This window comes from Grammomys surdaster, unplaced genomic scaffold (genome assembly GCF_004785775.1).
Source record: "Grammomys surdaster isolate TR1022 unplaced genomic scaffold, NIH_TR_1.0 165, whole genome shotgun sequence".
Taxonomy (NCBI): Eukaryota; Metazoa; Chordata; class Mammalia; order Rodentia; family Muridae; genus Grammomys; species Grammomys surdaster.
The window spans coordinates 17,395,822-17,415,340 of record NW_021604613.1 but is presented as its reverse complement, the minus strand read 5'-3'; the positions used below and the strand labels follow the sequence as shown (position 1 = coordinate 17,415,340).

At 40.3% G+C, this 19,519-nt stretch overlaps 1 protein-coding gene across 1 annotated transcript in view; it reads right to left on the bottom strand.

Moving 5' to 3' along the window:
• Window positions 1-8,317: 8,317 nt before the first annotated feature.
• The window catches only part of Cpo (carboxypeptidase O), an 18,078-nt gene continuing 6,876 nt past the window's right edge, over window positions 8,318-19,519 (bottom strand). Inside the window, 8 exon segments of the mRNA XM_028765741.1 lie at window positions 8,318-8,417; window positions 8,419-8,422; window positions 9,288-9,372; window positions 13,738-13,842; window positions 13,845-13,945; window positions 15,657-15,772; window positions 16,977-17,125; window positions 18,057-18,158. Coding sequence (XP_028621574.1) covers window positions 8,318-8,417; window positions 8,419-8,422; window positions 9,288-9,372; window positions 13,738-13,842; window positions 13,845-13,945; window positions 15,657-15,772; window positions 16,977-17,125; window positions 18,057-18,158 — 762 coding nt within the window.

Here is a 19,519-nt window from a genome sequence, read left to right as displayed (position 1 = left end):
TCACAAGTAAGTGGTCTACTGGTACACTTTGAGGCTCTTGGAAAACAAGGAAAATGCAAATGCAGTACTTGGCAATTACTCATAAAACTCAGGGCATTAACTGAAACAAAGACTAAAAGAACAATACATAGAATAAATTAAACAAAGAGTTAGCTCTTTGAAAAGATGAACAAGATTGACACATTCCTAGACACACTAGACAAACTAACCCAAATGAAGATCCAAATTAAAATTGAAACCTGGAGATGAAAAGGGAGTTGTTACAACAGATTAAGATGAAATCCAGAAAAATCATTAGAAATACTTTCAAAACTTCTGTCTCCAAAAGGTGAAAAACCTGGAGGAAAATAAACTTCTAAACACATGTGACCCACCAAAATTAAATCAGGAGGTTATGGTCAACTCAGACAGAGAACAAGCAGCAATGTCAAAGAATTGATTAAAGGGATATTCATAAACACAAGTTGGGGACTAGGGGAATTCATTATTGGATACTGTCAAACTTTTAAGGGAGATCAAATACAAATTCTTCTTAAACTGTTCTGAAAAAGAAAAGAAACACTACTGTTTTAGTTATCATTTTTATTGCTGTGCTGAAATGCCATGACCAAAAAGCAAGTTGGGGAGGAGAGGGCTTATTTGTCTTACATTTCCATATTACTGCTCATCACTGGAGGAAGTCAGGACAGGGACTCAAGCAGGGCAGGAACCTGGAGGCAGGAGCTGATGCAGAGCTCATGAGGGGGTGCTGCTTACTGGCTTACTCTCCATAGCTTGCCAGCCCGCTTTCTTATAGAACTCAGAATCACCAGCCCAAGGATGGCACCATGCAAAATGGGCTGGGCCCTCCCCCATCAATCACTAATTAAGATATTGCCCTACCGGCTTGCCTACAGCCTGATCTTAATGGAGGCATTTTGGCAACTGAGGCTCCCTCCTAATTGATGATGCTCATGTGTGCCAAATTGACATGAAATTAGTCAGTGCCAAAATAGAATAGTATTCTATGAAGCCAGCAAAACTCTGAAAACAGAAATATTCCCCAAATAAAAAGAATAACAATAATAATAATAATAATAATAATAAATAAAAAACCTGTAGCCTGATCTCCCTGATATACATAGATGCAAGAATTATCAACGAAATATTAGGAAACCGAATTTAGAAACACATTAAAAGATCATATGTCATGACCAATTTGGTTTCATATCAAATTAATGGGTGGCATTAATCAATAAATGTAATATGTTGCCTGAATATATGAAATGACAGAAATTGCACAAACATCTCAATAGACACATGAAAGACAATCAAAACCCCTCAATATGCCTTCATGATTAAAATCGTGAAGAAATTAGAAATAGAGGAACATATCTCAGCATAATAAAGTATATATAAATCTGTAGCCAACATCACATTAAATGGAGGAAAAATCAAAACATTTCCACTAATATCAGGAACAAGACAAGGGTGTTCACTCTTCAACATAGTTGGAAATTTTAGCTACAATGAGACTAGAAAATGAATTAAAAAATAAGTAAGAGTAGTCAGTATAGTCTTATTTGCAGATGATAGGAATATCTCTATAAGAAACCCTAAAGACTACACGACAAAGATCCCTAGAGCTGATAAACACATTTAGAACAGTGGCAGGATACAAATTTAACATGCAAAAATCTGTAGCTTTTCTGTCTTCCCGTGAAAACATACTAAGAAAGAAATCAGGGATGAAATCCCATCCACAAGAGCCTCAAAAACCATTTCTTGGATTAAACTTAATCAAGCAAATGAAAGCCCTCTGCAACAAAAACAGCAAAGCATTGAAGAAGGAGATTGAGGCAGACACTGGATAGTGAAAGGACTCCTGAATACTTATGAATGACAAGATTTAATCATATAAAAGGTAGCCATCTCTACAAGACAATCTACAAAGTCAACATGATCCGAACCAGAACTTCAAAGTAATAGGGAAAAAAGTTCGAATTAATGCGGAAACACAAAAGACACCACCAAATCAAAGGGATCCTAAGCAAAGAGAATAATGTTAACGTATTAAAATACCCAATTTCAAGTTATGCTGCAAAGCCATAGTAATTAATAGCACAAAAACAGATAGGTAAATTAGTGAGCTACAGTAGAGGATTGGATACAATTCCATACATCTATGGTTACCTGATTGTTGACAGAGAGGCCAAGACAACACTCTAGAGAAAAGATAGTGTCACCAACAAATGGGGCTCAGAAAGCTGGACATCTACCTATGGAGGATTGGAAATAGATCCATATCTCTCTCCCTGCACAAAAACCAACTGCAAATGAATCAAAGACCTGAACATAAGACCTGCAATACTAGAGGAAAAAGTTAAGTAGTACATATCAATATTTAAGCATCAGTACAGACTTTCTGAATTGGACTTCAGTTATCGGAAAATAAAGCCATCAATTTTCAAATGGGACCTTCTGAAATGAAAAGGCTTCTGTGTTATGAAGGAAAGTGTTAATTGGTTGAAGAGGCCACCGGCATGATGGGAGAAAATCTTTAAGAGCTACACATCTGACAGAGGATTAATAGGTAACATACACAGAGAACTACAAGAATAACAACAACCAATCTAAAAACAATGGGCTACGATACTAAAGAGAGTTCTCAAAAGAATAATATAAAAATGGCTAAAACAACTTTTTAAGTGTTCAATACCGTTAGTGGGCAAGCCAAAACTATGAGATTCCATTTTTATCATTGTCAGAGTGGTTATCATCAAGAAAACAAAAGACAACAAATGCTGGGGACCGCCTTTTCACTGTTGGTAGAAGTCTAAACTGGTACAGCCACTGTGGGAATCGATGCAGGAGTGTCTTAGAAAGGAAAAATAGAATTTCCATATGATCCATCTATAACACTCAAAAGAATCTATCTCACTGCAGGGGTATTTCCATATCCATGTTCATTGATCCTCCACTCACAGTAGCTAGGAAGCAGAACCTGCCTAGATATCACTAATAAAAGGATAATGAAATTGTGATACATATACACAGTGCAATTTTATGGAGCTATAAAGACAAATAAAATCATGACATTTTCCAGAAAATGGATGGAACTAGAAACTATTATACTGAGTGAAGTAACTCAGACCTGGGAAGTCAAACACAACATGTTCTCTTTCATATGCAGATCTTGGCTTCAAATTCTTAGATCTTTGTGTTTAACTCAGAGTTTCTGTAGCCAGGAGCTAGGAAGAGACTACTATGAGAAGGACAGAAAAAAGAGGCCTAATGAAGGAACATAGTACAATATATGTAATATGAAAGTAGGGGGAAAGTATTAAGGGTGTAAAGGTTTAAGTGGGGATTGAAGTGGAAGACTTGAAGAGAAGAAGGGATAGGGAGGAGGTTTAGCCAAAACTATGTATACTTGAAAATGCCATATGGAAACCTACTATTTGATATGTGTGTCGTGTGTGTGTGTGTGTGTGTGTGTGTGTGTATAGTTTGAATGGAGGTACCCTAAATGGGTGGATGATCCCCTTCCTGAAGCCATAGAATATTGAACAAAAATCCCAGTGCCAGGTAGGAGATACCTCACTAGGAGTTATCGGTCATGAAGGTCCCAGAGGCCACAGAGTCTCCTCTCAGCAAGGTGAGTACCATTGCTCTTGATTAGTAAAAGGTAAGCCCCTATTGCTCAAGCTATCATACGCCCCATTGCTCAAGCTGCCATACACTTGGTTTTAGGAAATAGAGAGGTCTGGCTGGAACTGGACTGGAAGGCTATGTTCTACAGGCTAGTTTTCATGGTGCCAGAACTATATCAGCTGCTGGGGAAAAAAAAGTCATCAACAGGTTTACCCAGCTGTGATCCCTGCAAATACAATATTGACCTTTCAAGCAAAAGGACCCACTGGTGCAATGGTGGTGTGATTATTATGAGGTTAATCAACCACTTTATGATTGGATTTGAGGCTCACTCCATGAGAGGGAACTCATGCTTCATACTGTAAACTGGTCAAAAGCCTGTGACTAGAGAGATTGTTTACCCTATGGTCCATGGATCAGTAACATTGGTCTTAGATTATAGTGTGTTGAATTGTTCATTTGCTAAATGATACTGTGTTTGTAACCATAGATTAGTGCTGTTCTTGGTGTTGTTCAGAGAGTTTTTTTTTTTTACAGGTATTGGTTAATGCAAACACTGGTAAGTGGTCAGTGTGCAGAGAATAAGTCACTATTGAGTGCTCAGCCCTAAGTGGTACATCTGCATCATTCCTTTCAAGCTGCAGGGAACAATGTAGAAGAGAGAGCAGAAACCATGTAAGAGTTAGAGCACAGCGAAAGTGCTGCAAATGATGGTTTCAAGGCATGGCATGGCCCTTGAAGTCATGAACTCACCAGAACTGTGCTTCCCTGCACGAGACTGGGCCTATCAGCACTGAACCATGTTTAGAGGAAGGCTCCTGATGTCCCCTGGGACACTGGCAGTTATTGGTTGCTGGGAGAAGAAGGAGTCATTTTCTTCAGTGATGTAACTGCAGATAAGCTGCCCATGTTCCAGTAAATAACTCCCCCCCCTTACCCATGCATATGGAAGCAGCTCTAATTTTCATGACTCGGTGGAGCATAAAAAGTAACAGTTGAAGAAAGAAAAACACGAAAGTAGGAGGGGACTTGTTGAGAAGAGTAACTTGAGTGGGTGAGGACAGAGGACAAGAGGATAATTAGGGGATGAAACAAGAATAATAAAAGAAAGATGAAACTGGGGGGAAAATAGCCCATCCTGTTGGCGACTGGGATTCTCTGGGAAAGGCACATGCTGACAAGACGGGACAAACACATCCATCACTGTAGGCTTCCCTATTTATTTACATTATGTTAAATGAATTAATCCTTAGAAATAACATTCCTTTTTCAGACTAGTAAGAAAACTACCACCCAATCTCAATGACAGGAGAGTAGAAAATTGTTTTGTTTTTTTTTTTTTTTGTGGTCATTATTTGCATATAGAACCTTATCACAATACTTCAAAAATTCAACTGTTCATAAAGGCAAACCTTTCTTCCTGACCGTTTGGTGAGAAGGAATGGAAGCAAAAACTGCAGTACAGTCAACCATCCCCCAAAAGACAAGACGGGATATGAAAGGAACTCTCTATATGTTTTTATTAGCATGGACATGATATTAGGCTGAACTGTATAAAATTACCAATGCTTAAGCTTTTGAAAACCTTCAAAAGCAGTAATTTCCTGTGTGTCAATTTGATACATGAAGCTCTTGGGGGATAGTCCTTTACTGACCTCTTTCTCTGTGACATTCTGCTGATGATGCTAAGGTTTCTGGAAAGACAAACTCTCAGGTCAGTTGTCTGTCTACAGCAAGTAAGCAAACTAGCCATCAGTAGGGTGAGGAAGTGTCTTGTTGTGGATGGAGCTCAGATTTACTGGCTGTTTGGTCCCAAGCTTAGTGTGTCTCTCCCATAGCAAGTCTCTGCCTGCCACCCTGTAATTCACTGCATCTTCCCCTTGAGACTTGGGTGTGCAGGATATGGATGTACATATACTGGTGTTTGCACACATTAACTTGCTATGTGAAAAGAATGGTCTTGACTTTTACCCAGGAATTTGATGACTTCTAATATCCGTGAAAATTACAAAATCATTTCTTGACTTGAAAGTAGGGTAAAAATCAAATCCCAGCCTCAAAAACAACAGTACAGGATAGTCTCAAGATTATAGATTATAGGCACTGCATTATCGTATAGTGTTTTCAAACAATGACCATTTTATACCAGGAGTCTGAAAAGAACTTTTTCATTTATCGTCTTTCCAACCTTATTCTTGGGACTCTTTCACAAGAAGTGAAAGTTTCCGGGAGAAGCTAGAATCAGGTCATGACCCCCAGGCTTTCCTTTTAAATCCCATATCAATTTTCTAGGAAAGGGATCCTGTAGTACGCAGGCATTCAAATCATTTTCTTTTTAAAAGCCCTGGAACTAACACCCTGGATACATGAACAGCAATGACCTGAGATTACAAACATGGTGGCCTGCATGCTTCTTCAATGTGGCTTTGAGTGGGTAACATCAGCTTTCTTCTTCTTGAGGCTGACCATTGATGAAAACTAACTAGTTTCCCCTCAACAATGCTGCATTGTGAAGTTGGCATTTTTATGTAAATCTCTGTCCCTTGATTCATTAAACTCCACTGCCCCTGACATTTCCTTTCTGACCCTTATCAGCCACACACTAGGAAAACATGGAGAAAGAGAGAGGACAAAGGAGGACTATAAAAGGGCTACAACCAGGAAGTGTATTGTGACCATGGCCAACAAGGAAATTTAGAAACGGGTGACTAAACACTAGGGACACCCTGTCAGCCGGTCACAGAGGCATTTGTTGAAAGCCTGTCAAGTTCTTAGCACCATTTCAAGGTGTCACATGGAGATACATAGGAAATGACAGCCTTGGAGGCTGTTTGAAGAAAACTTGAGATTTAACAGACGAGATGGTGCAGGTAAGTGCCCTGATAGCCACAAACATCTGAGCTGGCCCTGTTTAGCTCTCTACTCTGTTCCATCATAGCAGTTGGATTATTTAGTTTATTTCTTTGTGCTCTTGCTATATGGCTTTCACTAAGCTGGGATTTTCCCTGGATGAGACAGTGTGTCCATTCCAATTACTCATGGTAGCTATCTGGATTTCACTCACTGTAATATAAGATCCAGATACATGTGCACTATGTCTAGGCACCATTGTGAATGCCTAGCAATTTAAAAGACCTAGGTGACTCCAAAATTAATAATAATAATCATATAAACAGAAAAATTAGGTAAATATTTAAAGCTAGTGGCAACTTCATAGACAAATTATATAACCTATTTTCTAAATGGTGCTATTAACCCTTGAGTAAAAAGGACTAAATATACAAGCAAATTTCTAAAGACTTGGATGGTAACAACTAAAACTAGACCCATGGAACTTATGTGTACTTCCTTTCCTCAGTGAATATTGGGATCATACATTCAAAATGATAAGTAGAACACAGAATCTCATCACCTAGGTTCTAATTAGATTCCAAGCACAGTGGGATTCTACTGCACACTCAGAGAGTAATAACAATCAAAGTCGAGCACGTTCCTGCTGAGCTGTCTCATCTCCAAAGCTAAACAGTAAGGTTCAAGCCTGTGACATTCAATACCAAGTAAAGTGATTTAGGTGAAGACCCCAGTCTTTACGTGTGCTTCACGATGTACTTTGCCTCACCCTTGGACTCTTGACTCAGACAAGTGACTTCCTTCAGCTAGTGGTGTCCTGGCTAGGTTTCTATTGCTGTAATAAAACACATGACCTTAAGCATCTTGGGGAGGAAAGGATTTATTTCTCTTATATTTCTGTATCGCAGTCCACCACCAAAGGAAGACAGAGCAGGAACTCAGGGCGGGAATTTGGAGTCAGGAACTGGAGCAGAGACCATAGGAGTGGTGTTTACTGGCTTGCTCAGTTTGTTTTCTTGTACACTCCAAGACCACATGCCCCAGGGAAGCACTGTTCACAATATGCTAGGCCTTCCCACCTTAATCATTAGTCAAGAAAATGCCCTACAGATTTGTCTATAAATCATACAGAGGTATTTTCTTGATTAAGATTTCATCTTTCCAGATGACCCTACTTTGTATCAAGTCCACATAAAAGCTAGCCAGCACAAATGGGTTGTTAATAAATGTGATACAGGTAGAGATTTGAATAGGGCCTGTAGCCTGGGACTTGATTCCCTCCTACATGTCAGGCCAAACCTGTTGGGGAAAGAAGATCCAGGGAGCATGAATATCACCCCTAAGCCCAGTTCAGCCTGAGCCTTCTCAACCAGCTGCCTACCACTGAGCTCAGCTGCATCAGCAGCACCAAGATCAGCAGAATTTTCTCACTGGTGTACAGGTGCACGCTCCACTGAATTTTAGAAGGGTTTAGTTTATAGCTTTATAGTTGTTAATAGCTAAGTAATACAACAGTCTCACAGAGCAATAAAAATTAATTACCAGCAAAACAAATGTTTAAAATGCTAGCATGACTCTTTATTAGAATATAGAGCAGTTTTAGTTCCAGGGTTTGGTTTCTGCACAACACACACCCTCACCCTAACCACATCCCTGTCATTGGGGCTAAGCAGGCCAGGGTAGGACACACTTAATGGAGAGATGTGAAAAAGTACACCATGGTTAGTGCCGAGACCGTGATTGCCTCCTTTCTGGCACTGTTGGTGGGCCAGCAATTCTCATACACATTATCAAGGAATAAGAAAATGGTATCCCTGGTCTCCTCACATATGCACTAGATCAGAGCAAAGCCATGAGTAGCATTGTCCATTAGCTCAAATGTGTACAAGAAGGGCATCCCAATGTCTCCATCCCAGCTTTTTGAGGATCCTGACAGCATCTATAAATGAAAACAGAAAGGTAAATGTAGACTTCGAAAGACAGGGTTCCATTGCCATGCCATCGAATAAAGGCTTCCCTGGTAAAATGAAGGAGCTGTTCCTGATTAGGACACCTCCATCCTTGGTAAACAGCCCCTATGGAAGCTGCATTTTATTTGGCTCCTTGCTCTTCCTTGTACCTGGAACATTACAGAGATTTGGTTCAAGTTTCTCAGTTGATCAAAAAAAAAAAAGGCAGAAATAAATTTTAAGACAAGAATGGAATGGGCTAATTCTCACAAAGGAATTTAAAAAACAAACAGACAAATGATTAACAGGACAATTATGACACAAATATTAGCTAGGTGGGCCCAAGGAGCTAAGGATGGGGTTGTGGGTAGAGGAGTAGTGTGGGGATTAGGAGGTGGGTGTGAGGGTGTACTTTAGATTTGGAAAAGGAGATGCACTGTCAGCTGAAATCTCTCTTTTGTCTACTTCCCCAGTCTTAACCCTGATCTGCTTTCCTGGCAGGTAGATCCTCTGGGACTGCCACCAACTGACCAAGGCTCAAAGGACAATCCCTTTCCTGTTAACTCCTGTGCCTTCTGACTTGCCAGCTCTTTTAAACTCAAGCCAGGGAAAATTCTGGTTTGAGCCAGTATATCATTGTTTTTCCTTTGCACTCACTTGGTATCCCCAGAGAGTACAATACTGAATCACACAGACTTCCTTTTATCCCTGGTCATTCTGATTCCTAGAGCTCTCTGTGGGTCCTAGAAACTCCTACTCTCCTGCCCATCTCACCTTCTAAACTTCATTGATTTCTTCTGTGCCTTGGATACCATTAAAGAAGAAGAAGAAGAAAAAGAGAAAGAGTATTCTTACATAAAATATCTGCACTTGATCCAACTCTGTAATTGGTTCCATGCTTTGCTTTCAGGGCGCTTGCTGCCTTCTGTCCAACTTGAATCTGTAGGTGGGAAATGCCGAGAGAGCTGCTGATAAAAATAAATCCGACAATCCAAGAGTTTTATATTTTTTACAGATCTATTCCTGAGGTTTTGGACTATCTCTCTAATTGCCCCCCACCCCCCGCTGGGCATTTAAGTCTAGGTAGCCTGTTGTTACCCCGCACTAACCACACCCACATTTCTTTTCATTATGTCTTCCACCAATGAGACTGTTCTGACTTCCCTATTTCTTTTCCTGCATAATGGTACTACGGCACATGTGTAAAATTCTGTAGTTTTCTTCAGCATCTTTTTCCCCTTCTTCAAAGTCACCGATGTGGATTTCATTGCTACTACTCTATCTCAGACTCATTACCCCCAAATTAATCTGTTGCATCTTCTAATACATTTCTTTTCCTCCCATCAATCTTTATTTCAGTTGATCCCACGTGGCTTCCAGATGTGCATATCCATGTTCTTGATCCTGCTGAAAAGCTTTCAGTAACTGCTCACTGCCCACTGAATTAAACACAGACTGCATAGCCTAGATTTTGAGATCCTCTACAATGTGTTCCTAATCCATCGTTCCAATAATAAATCCTATACACTTACACCACATTGTAAAAAGCTTCCTTACTGTCCCTTAGCTTCTCCTTCTGTTCTCAGGGTGTTACCTCTACCTAGAATTCCTACCTAGCAGAATTTACCCAACCTTGAGGGACTTCCTCAAATGTCAGCTTCTCCATACGTCTTTTCGTGATGTCCCCACTAGATTCTGTTTCTTCTCTTTCACATCTCTTAGTTCATAGTCTCTTGTGGTTTCACTCACTCACTTTTTCTTACAGATGTTTGAACATCCCTCTACTTCTGCTTTTTCTGATTCTACAAGAAATCCCTCTGAACTAGATGATCTGTTAAGTGTCAGCTATCCTTTCTGCAGATTCTTTCCCAAGATCAGGCACTACTAAAGCTCATCATTCATCAGACTTCTGCTAAGTTCTCTTCTTCCTGACCTCCTGATAAAACTTTTCACACATGACTGTTGACAGACCTTCTAAGTATGTCTGATTCCAGACATCCCAACATGATAGCCCATCCTCCAGATGCTTAGATTCTACCCAGACACCACCGAAACCCCTTATTATTCCTGCCTGCACTGTGATGTCCAGTGGCGTTGGTCCCAGGCTCTCAGTTCCCTCTCAGACCAGCTGGCCTGAAATCCAGCCATTGCTTGTCAGTTCCCCAGACTCTCTCTGTTAGTAATAGCCTAGTTTTAGATTCCCTTTCTCCTTTCCTTTTTCTGTAATTCACGGAAGAGGGCCAAAATGTGATGGAGTGGTGCTTGGGTAGAGCTGGAAGGAGACCAGAGAAATTCCAAAGGAAAAATTAAGTAGTGGTGGTAGTGAAGGATAGGGTAGCAGCAACCTTTAGGTACTTGGGACATTCTGTATGGGCTACACACACACACACACACACACACACACACACACACTAAACATATACTCATACACTTATACACATACTCATACACATGCAAACACACACTCACACTCATTCATACACACATACACCCACGCACAGACACACACACACACACACACATTTGAACACTTTTGCAAGCTTCTTACTTCTCTCCCCTCTCTGCTGGTAATTCTTTTATCTCCGGTCACTCACCTATTCTTTCTCTCTTTTCATCCAAAACAATTCTGAGTCTGTCTCAGTTCCTGGGGTTGTCTTGTCCAGAGTAGAGAAGTGGGTTAGAGAAAGCTGAGGAAATTCTAGGAATAAAGCAGTCACATCATTCAGTCTGGGAAGGGGACATTGTGAGAGAAGGGGAGGGGAAATTCTAGTAAGAAAATGAGAACGGGCTGAAGAAAGGATGCAGGGAGCTGCTGGGTGCCATCAGTGAAACACAGAGCAGTTCTGGGACTGGTGGACAGTGAGTCACCAACTATACTCACTTGTGAAAGTCGTCTGGCAAAGAAATAAATTGTTCCTAATCATCTTAAACTGACATTGTCCCTCTGCCTCTCTGAATGAAATTCCATGCCAGCTGGTCTGAGAGGGTCTTTATCTCTATTTGTGTCACATAAATCAGCCCCTGGCCACATTTTTAAATCCAAATTATTCCTTGATTCTGTGTGTGTGTGTGTGTGTGTGTGTGTGGTTGTTGTTTTTTCTGTTTTCATTTCTGAAGCTCACCCCAAACAACTACTCCATGGTTAGCCTGTATTTATTTTATTCTCTCTAATTCACTTACTTAACATCTTATGATTGGGATAGCAAACTCATTTTCACTTCTTTGTTGGCAAAAGAATTTTAGGATTTTTTTCTATTATTAATTATATGGGGAAGTAGAAAAAAGAGAATCATGATTCTCAGCCTAAAGATAGACTTGCTCCTTTCTGAGAAGATGAAATGGAGATTCCATAGATTTCTTTTTGCTGTTTTGTTCAATTTCTGTTTCATTTTGGTTTATGGTCTTGGGGGTTTGTTTATTTATTTGTTTGTTTTGTTTTAATTTTTGAGATAGGTTCTTACTGTGTAGGTCTAGTAGGCTTGGGACTTGCCTTGTAAACCAAGCTGGCCTTAAATTCACAGAGATACATCTGCCCTTGCCCCACATCAGGCCAAACACTCCTTAGATTTACTTCGTCTCAGGGCAGAATTCCTGAGTAGACTTTTCTCCTGAACTAGACTGCGTGACCATATAGAGTTGTTATCTGTGACCATCTTTTCTACTTAAAGGTGTTTCCTAGAAAAAATGATAAAACCTCCTTTCTAGTGGAACATGATATATTGCTAAAGCCCTCTGGCCTACTCAGCAGCCCTGGCTCTGGGCTGTAAGGACATTATCTACAAGCAGATGTTCAGATGTTTTGGTTAAAGGCTCTGATGTGTAAGAAGAAACCACTTGAGACAGAATAGAGACACTGATATGCAGACAGTTCAAATGTAAATAGTTCCAGCACATAAAACAATAAAATTCTGAACACACACACACACACACACACACACACACACACACACACACAATTGTTTACCACATTGCTTTAGCTTTTCCCTAGGAACCCAAAAAATGCTGCCAAGACTGAATAAGGTTGACACATAGTGCAAATTTTTCATACTTCCTATCAAAGTCTGAAGATAAATAGTTGTGCCTACTATTTGCTACTCAAGACTGCAAAACACACAGAAAAAATTGACTGGTTCCTACGCATGGAACCAATGATTTACTAATATTTTCATTTTAGGATTACTTTCCTGATCCAAGTCTCTCCCTGTAGCCACAGAGCTTAAGCAAGAAAAGCAATCAGTGACAAGAGACCCTCTGACTTTTCAATACAGATCATGTAATATCTCTATTCATGAACCAAAAGGAATGACATTCCCATGAAAACATATTGAGGTATTATATTGAAAGATGATAACCTTCCCATGAAGACCTTTCTGTTGGTCAAAGACACCTTTCCATTGAAGATCTACAATGTCTCTGGAGATCTGCCTGGCTTTGCTACAGTTCTCTCAAAGAGTAAAAGAAATCTTTAGTGACTATCATGGAAACTGGGGAATGGGTCTAGTTCTGGGCTTCATAACTAATATTGTTCCTTTATATTGTGTATTTTGCCACAATTAAAATGGAAAAGACTTGGTTGAATAATGATAGTAAACATTACAACAGTTCTGCCTTTGCCCTCTATTTGACTTGTGATTATTGTCGGAGGATTCACAAAAGGGCAAAGAGCCCAGCTCTTCCCAGCAAGTCAACCGACCAGAGCCGGGGCAAGCACAGCTTCAGAGAAGGACCTGGAAAAAACAAAGCACACTCTCCCTGCCCTGGCTTGCATTTCCCTGGCACTTCCTCTTACAAATATTCCCGGGCAAACACTACAAGAAGTCTAGAAGAAAACAGTGCATTGTGCTTAGCAGAAGAGAGAGCAGATACTATTTAGCTGTGTTATTTTAGATGCGCCATATTCCGCTAACAGCTGGCAAGTTTTTAAGCATGGTTCAAAAGCTGTAATAGCTGAATGGAGCTTCAGGAGAACATGCAGAAAGGAGAGCTCATTCCTGCACATTACTAACATAACCTTCTCATTTATATTAGAGCTGAACCTCCTAAGATGTCTCCCAACTTGACACTTCATGAAACAGGTAGTTAATTAACGTAGGTAAAGCAGCATTTAACCCAGAGTCTTCCCGGCAGGCATCTGGCAAGGTACAAAAGGCAAAAAAAAAAAAAAAAAAAAAGAAAAGAAAAGAAGGATTGGAAGTAGGGAAGGGGATGGAGAATATAGCCAGAATCTCTTGGAAATGACAATTAATGATGGCAGGCAAGTGACCCTGTGGAGGTTTGTCCAGAGGCCTTGGCACTGTGGAGTTACTAGTTCCTTGTAGTGACTTGGTTTATTTTTGGGGTAGCCATATGGTGTGAGAATGAGCTGCCCGTAGGAGCACATGGTCAGGAAGCACAGGTTGTCTTTTTTTTCCCCTTGCTTTCTATAAGTCTTGAGACAGAGTTAGTCTCTGGTTCTGACATCGGTTCCGTCCCACAGAATGTTACATCTTGGCAGTTTATGGATGTGCAGATACCTGGAAAATACAGCAGGTCTTGGAAAAAACGTCATGATCTCAGTTTACAAGTGAGCCAGGGTGAGTAGCAAACCTTGGTACTCACAGTACTCAGACTTGTCTTTGGCTCTCAAGTCAGTCCTGTAAGTTAATCAACTGTGTTACCAGCCAAGGACAAGCCTGAGTCTCATCAGAGCTATTTTGAAAGAACCCAGATAGTCTGCCCATGTTAGTAATAACAAAGTCCCCTATATGCTAGGTCAGTGCTCCTCCTATGTGGCATCATATTTAACACACATAACGGACTATGGATAAGGTGGGATTATGTGGCCAATGTTCAAAATTATTTGTTCAAAATAAAGTGATAGAAAAAAAGAAACAGAAAAATGAAACACTTTTTCAAGACCACCAAGCTATGGAGACCACATCTTTAACCTTTGCCATATGGTGAGTGGCAGTGTTCTTACTCCTAATTCTTCATTTGATGCCAATGCTTCGAGCATATCAAGAGGTGGAAACACAGAAATGTCCGAAGGAGAAGAAAATGTTTACTCTACTTGCTGTCTGCCTCCTGCTGCAAAAAATATCCAAAATACACTTAGCGTTCTGGCTTTAATCTTCTTGATGGTGAGCTATATACTTTAAAACCAAGTGATGGCTTAAAACATATTCTGACTACTTGATAATTTTATGTCAACTTGACATAAGCTAAAGTCATCTGAGAAAAGGGAACCTCAGTTAAGGAAATGCCTCTATAAGATCAGGCTGTAGGAAAGCCTGTAGGACATTTTCTTAATTAGTGATTGTTGGGGAAGGACCCAACCTATTGTGGGTGTTACTGTCCCTCTGCTCTGTAAGAAAACAGGCTGAGCAAGCCATGGGGAGCAAGCCAGTAAGCAGCACTCCTCCATGACCTCTGCATCAGCTCCTGCCTCCAGGTACCCACCTCGTTTGAGTTCCTGTCCAGACTTCCTTCCACGATGAAGACTGATGTGGAAGTGTAAGCTAAATAAACCTTTCTCTCCCCAATTTGATTTTTGGCCATGCTGTATCACCAGACTGTCCCGACCTGACAGCTTCCAATAAAGGCACAGAGATTTCTATTTATTTATGAATGCTTAGGCCTTATAGCTAAGGCTTGATCCCTACTAGCTCATATAACCTAATAACCCATTTATACTAATCCATCTTTGCCATATGGCCCATTATCTCTAATTTAGTTCCCATACATCCAACTTCTTCCATGTCTGGCTGGTGAATCACTAGGGCCTGATTCTTTCCCAGAATTCCTATCTCTGCCCTAGGTTCTGCTTTTCCTTTCCTGCCCAGTTACAGGCCATCATCTCTTTATTGAACCAATCAGAAGGTGATGGAGAATAATGTTATAAAACACTGAGACAGGTGATGCTTCATAAAAATTACAATACCAAGGTCTGGCCTGAGCTCAACTCTGCTGATACAGAAATCAACTTTTGAATAATACAAAGACAACTTTTATATAGTATACAAAAAACATTATTTGATAATGGTGTTTTACCACAGCAATAGACCAACCTTAGCTTGGTCTACTATGTCCTTACTTAGATGGTCTCATTTGAAAAGAGTTCTGCACTTGAGTACTATACAGATGATACCATCTCTTTAAAGGAAATTAAAGCAACCAGAATGTCCAAGAAGCTGTATAGATTTTTCAAAAATGGTGACGTTTATTAAGCTTTCATGCTTCTCAGACCTTTTTTGCTGTTGTTGTTGGTGATCAGTTTGTCTGTGAGCAGGTACTTGGCAATCCAGGAGACACTGAAATTCCAATAGAAATCTGTTCCAAAGCATGTGCCACTATAACTACTCCTGAATCAGAGCAACCATGGGGTGTTGACATGAAAAGGCTTCAGAAATCAGTGTCAATAATGACAGATAGCCCTTGAACATAGAAAATACTTCCTAGAAAAATACACACACACACACACACACACACACACACACACACACACACACACACACACATATATATATATACAAAAACAGACAACAAAAAACCCTTGCCTTTATCATTGTAAAAATTGTACATATGTGTATTTCAGTTTTGCAGAGAGGCCAGCAACACCTAATATTAGGAACAGCAATACAAACCAATGTGAACAGGTGTGTAGGCCATCTAACTGAAACTAGCTTGGCCTCTCATTCTGGAGCAGGTAAGTGGGGTCTACAGCCATGATCTTACTCATGGCAGCTTTGGGTACTGTTTGGGATTGAGTTGTATAAGATGAAAAGCAAACAGCTTGACAAGTGGAAAAGGCCTTTTAAAGTGTATTAGAGACGATTTTTGTTTTGTTATTGTTGTTGTTTTTGTTTATTTGTGTTTTGTACATTTTTGGAAGAAGACTGCTGAATAGAAATGAAGAAAAAAGCAAGTATCACCAGGAAAGCTTACGGGGGCAACGGTTCATACACAGGGCCACAATGGTTGTTCTAGAGAAGAGCCCCAAAGAGAGACCTTTGAGGAGGGATGAAAGAGGGGAAAGAAGGGATGTTTTCTAGAAACGGGGAACTCTGGTAAGTGATGGAAGAGAGGAAGAAGGGTACTCTCTAGAAAAGAGACTCTCATTTGGGGAGCAATGTGCTTTATAAATATTGTATGGAAAACACTTTCTGATATTTACCAGAAGCCTAGGACATTTAACTTTCTGAATGATCATATTGAAAGCCACAGGCTAGTTTAGTATTTAGATGTCATTTGTTCTCCCTCATGTGTCTAGAAAAACTCTAAGGTAGATGTAGGTCAGTATATGAGATGTGTATTAATATAATGCTAATTGGGAAATAAGCAAGCCATAAATACCAAGAAGATAGCAGAAGTAGGTCCAAATGGACAACTGGGAAGAGGAAAATCCATAGACAAGACACACACTCGGCTCCAACTCTCAGGAGGTGTGAGGCTTCAACATCCAAAAAAAAATTATCTTCGATGAAAAGCGATCAAATGGGGCTAGAAAATATTTCCATAGCTAGAATGGCTGATATCAGAAGAATGAATCAAATTCAGCCTCAGTACATGAACATAAATAACCCTGGGCCACAGGCAGTGTCCATGCTGTTGTCCAAGTGTTTATAACCATTGGTGTTCAAAACTGGAAGCACAAATAAGTCTAGTTCCCTAAGGAGCCTGCTGATCTTCGCATTGTCTTTATCACTGAGTAGAATCTGGGAATTAAAAGAAACATCTGGGATGATTCTACAAACAAATCTTTCTCTTCTAATTTTCTGTAAATCTCAGCTTAACTCTAAGAGCCATCAGGTCCTCCTTAACTGACATGGACATTTTGAGTAGCTGCTCTCACATTTGATTGCAGATAGTGTCATCTGACAGATCTGCTAAAGCCCCTGTCTGCGTGTGGTGGCTCACCAGTAATCCTAGCACTCTGGAGACAAAACAAGGGAAAAAGACCTCAAGTTCATGAACTACATAATGAGTTTGGGACTAGCCTGGGCTAAGTAGTAAGACTTTGTCTCAAAACAACAACAAAACAGACTTTCAAGCTGTGTCTGTCCTCATCCCCTGGACCCTTGAAAGTTTATAATTCACTAGGTGTGAGATGGAGCTAATTTGTATTTCTCCCTGTTGGCATTTCTGCTGTTGATTTTAGAAATGACTCTTCCCAGGTTACTTTTTATATTTGTGTTTCCAAAAAGACTAATAAAAAATATATTAAAGTTGTCTTATTCCCTAAAGGGAGGAGAAGAGGGAGAGTGCTTTCCTTATGGGAGATCTCTTGTCCCACACAACAAACACATGAGTTGTCATTTCTATGCTCCCATAGTAGATGAGAAGCTAGGTGAAATATATCTCAGTGTTTGAATTTTTTCCTAATACTATTTGACATGATTCAATAGTATCTCTGACCTTCACTATGCATATTCTTCTACATTAGGTAAGTTTACCTTCCAATAAAAAATGATTTTGGATGCAGTGGAATGAATTCAGGATATTCAGTTTTTGTCAAGGCTAATTCCATTTTACTTGAAGGGAGGGGCTAACTCACGACAGTTACATCAAGTATGCTTCTAAAGAGCCCAGACGTGAACAGATACTCAGTGGCATGATTTAGTATTATGAGGCAACTAAAGACAGTACCTTCTTTCAGAACCACTGGCAAAAAGCAGGAGCAATCCATTCTCTGGCCTGAATTTCACAGTCCATCCAAATAATCTTGGGATTGCTGAATGATAAGCTGATCTAGAAGCGACATTCAGGATCCATAACCAAACAATCACTAGTATAAGCACCAAGCAAAGTCACCAGGGTTTTAATCCCTAGAGTGCCCTTTCTTACTTCCCTCTGGGATTCACAGATGGTGGCAAGGATACTGATAGAGACACCCATCAATGTAGTCCTTTCCTCTTCTACCCTGTTCTCCTGCCCAAGGCCTTGATAACTGTCCTCAGAACCTTGCAACTGATTCTCCAGCACACCCATTCAAAGCATCATATTTCCTGTATCATTTTGTTCATTTTGCAACCCATGGTTGCAAATAAAAGCAAAATATACAGTGGCTCTCAACCTTTATCACACATAGAATCATTTGACAGGCCTGGATGTGGTGGCATATGCCTCTAACCCCAACACTCTGGGGAAAGACAGAGGGAAAGTTACTTGAATTCAAGTGTTCCATAAGCTCCAATGCATACATAATATGCTTCAGGCTTTATACACATAGCTCATCCAGAGAGGCAAAATGTATCAGCCGTGATGTTCAAGAATCAAAACTATTTCACAATGGATCAACCCTTCATTTAACCCTCCCCAAACCATGAGTAGATGAAAGTCCACACCTCTGTGCACTGCTTGCTGAATTTCCAGGTTACTCCTCTACCCACAGACATCTGCTTTCTTCCCTACGTGCCCATTTCTCATTCCTGATGATGTCTTCCTCACTCCTGGAAGCAATCTGCTCTCTCCCTAAAGGTGCGTGGAGTTACACTGATAATTATGTATTCTTTTTGGTGGAGAAGGGGCTCTGAAAAGCTCCAGGCTGTAGTAGTTGTATCTGCCTTAGATTTGTTAATGGCCTAGACCAGGCTACTTGTCAAAGTCTTGGGAAGAGAACTGATGAAGGCTCTTTTCCTCCACGTAAGATTCCTACAAGCTGAGGCAAAAACATAGCTGGGGTTTTCATATTCAAGGGACTTACTTCTCATAGCTTCCCCTGCCTCTCAAGGATTCCAGGATTCCTGATACCCTCTTACCCCCAATTTTCTTCTAAAATTACCCATTTTATGATCATATGTGAGTTAATTGAGTGATTATCTTTATTATCCTCTTGTTATGATTGCATTATTTTACTTATCCTTGTCCTGGGCAAAGGAAGTTGAGGCATCTCAGCTGATTCAGCCTAGAGTTTGTCTATCAAAATTCAGGCTGACTGGTGCCAGTTCCTTAACAACACCAATCAGTCCACCTCTCAGTTAATTCTGTCTGAGGCAGTGATTTTGGTTCTTGCATAGCTACCACATCCCCTGTGCCTGTGCCTGTGCCTGTGCCTGTGCCTGTGCCTGTGCCTGTGCCTGTGCCTGTGCCTGTGCCTGTGCCTGTGCCTG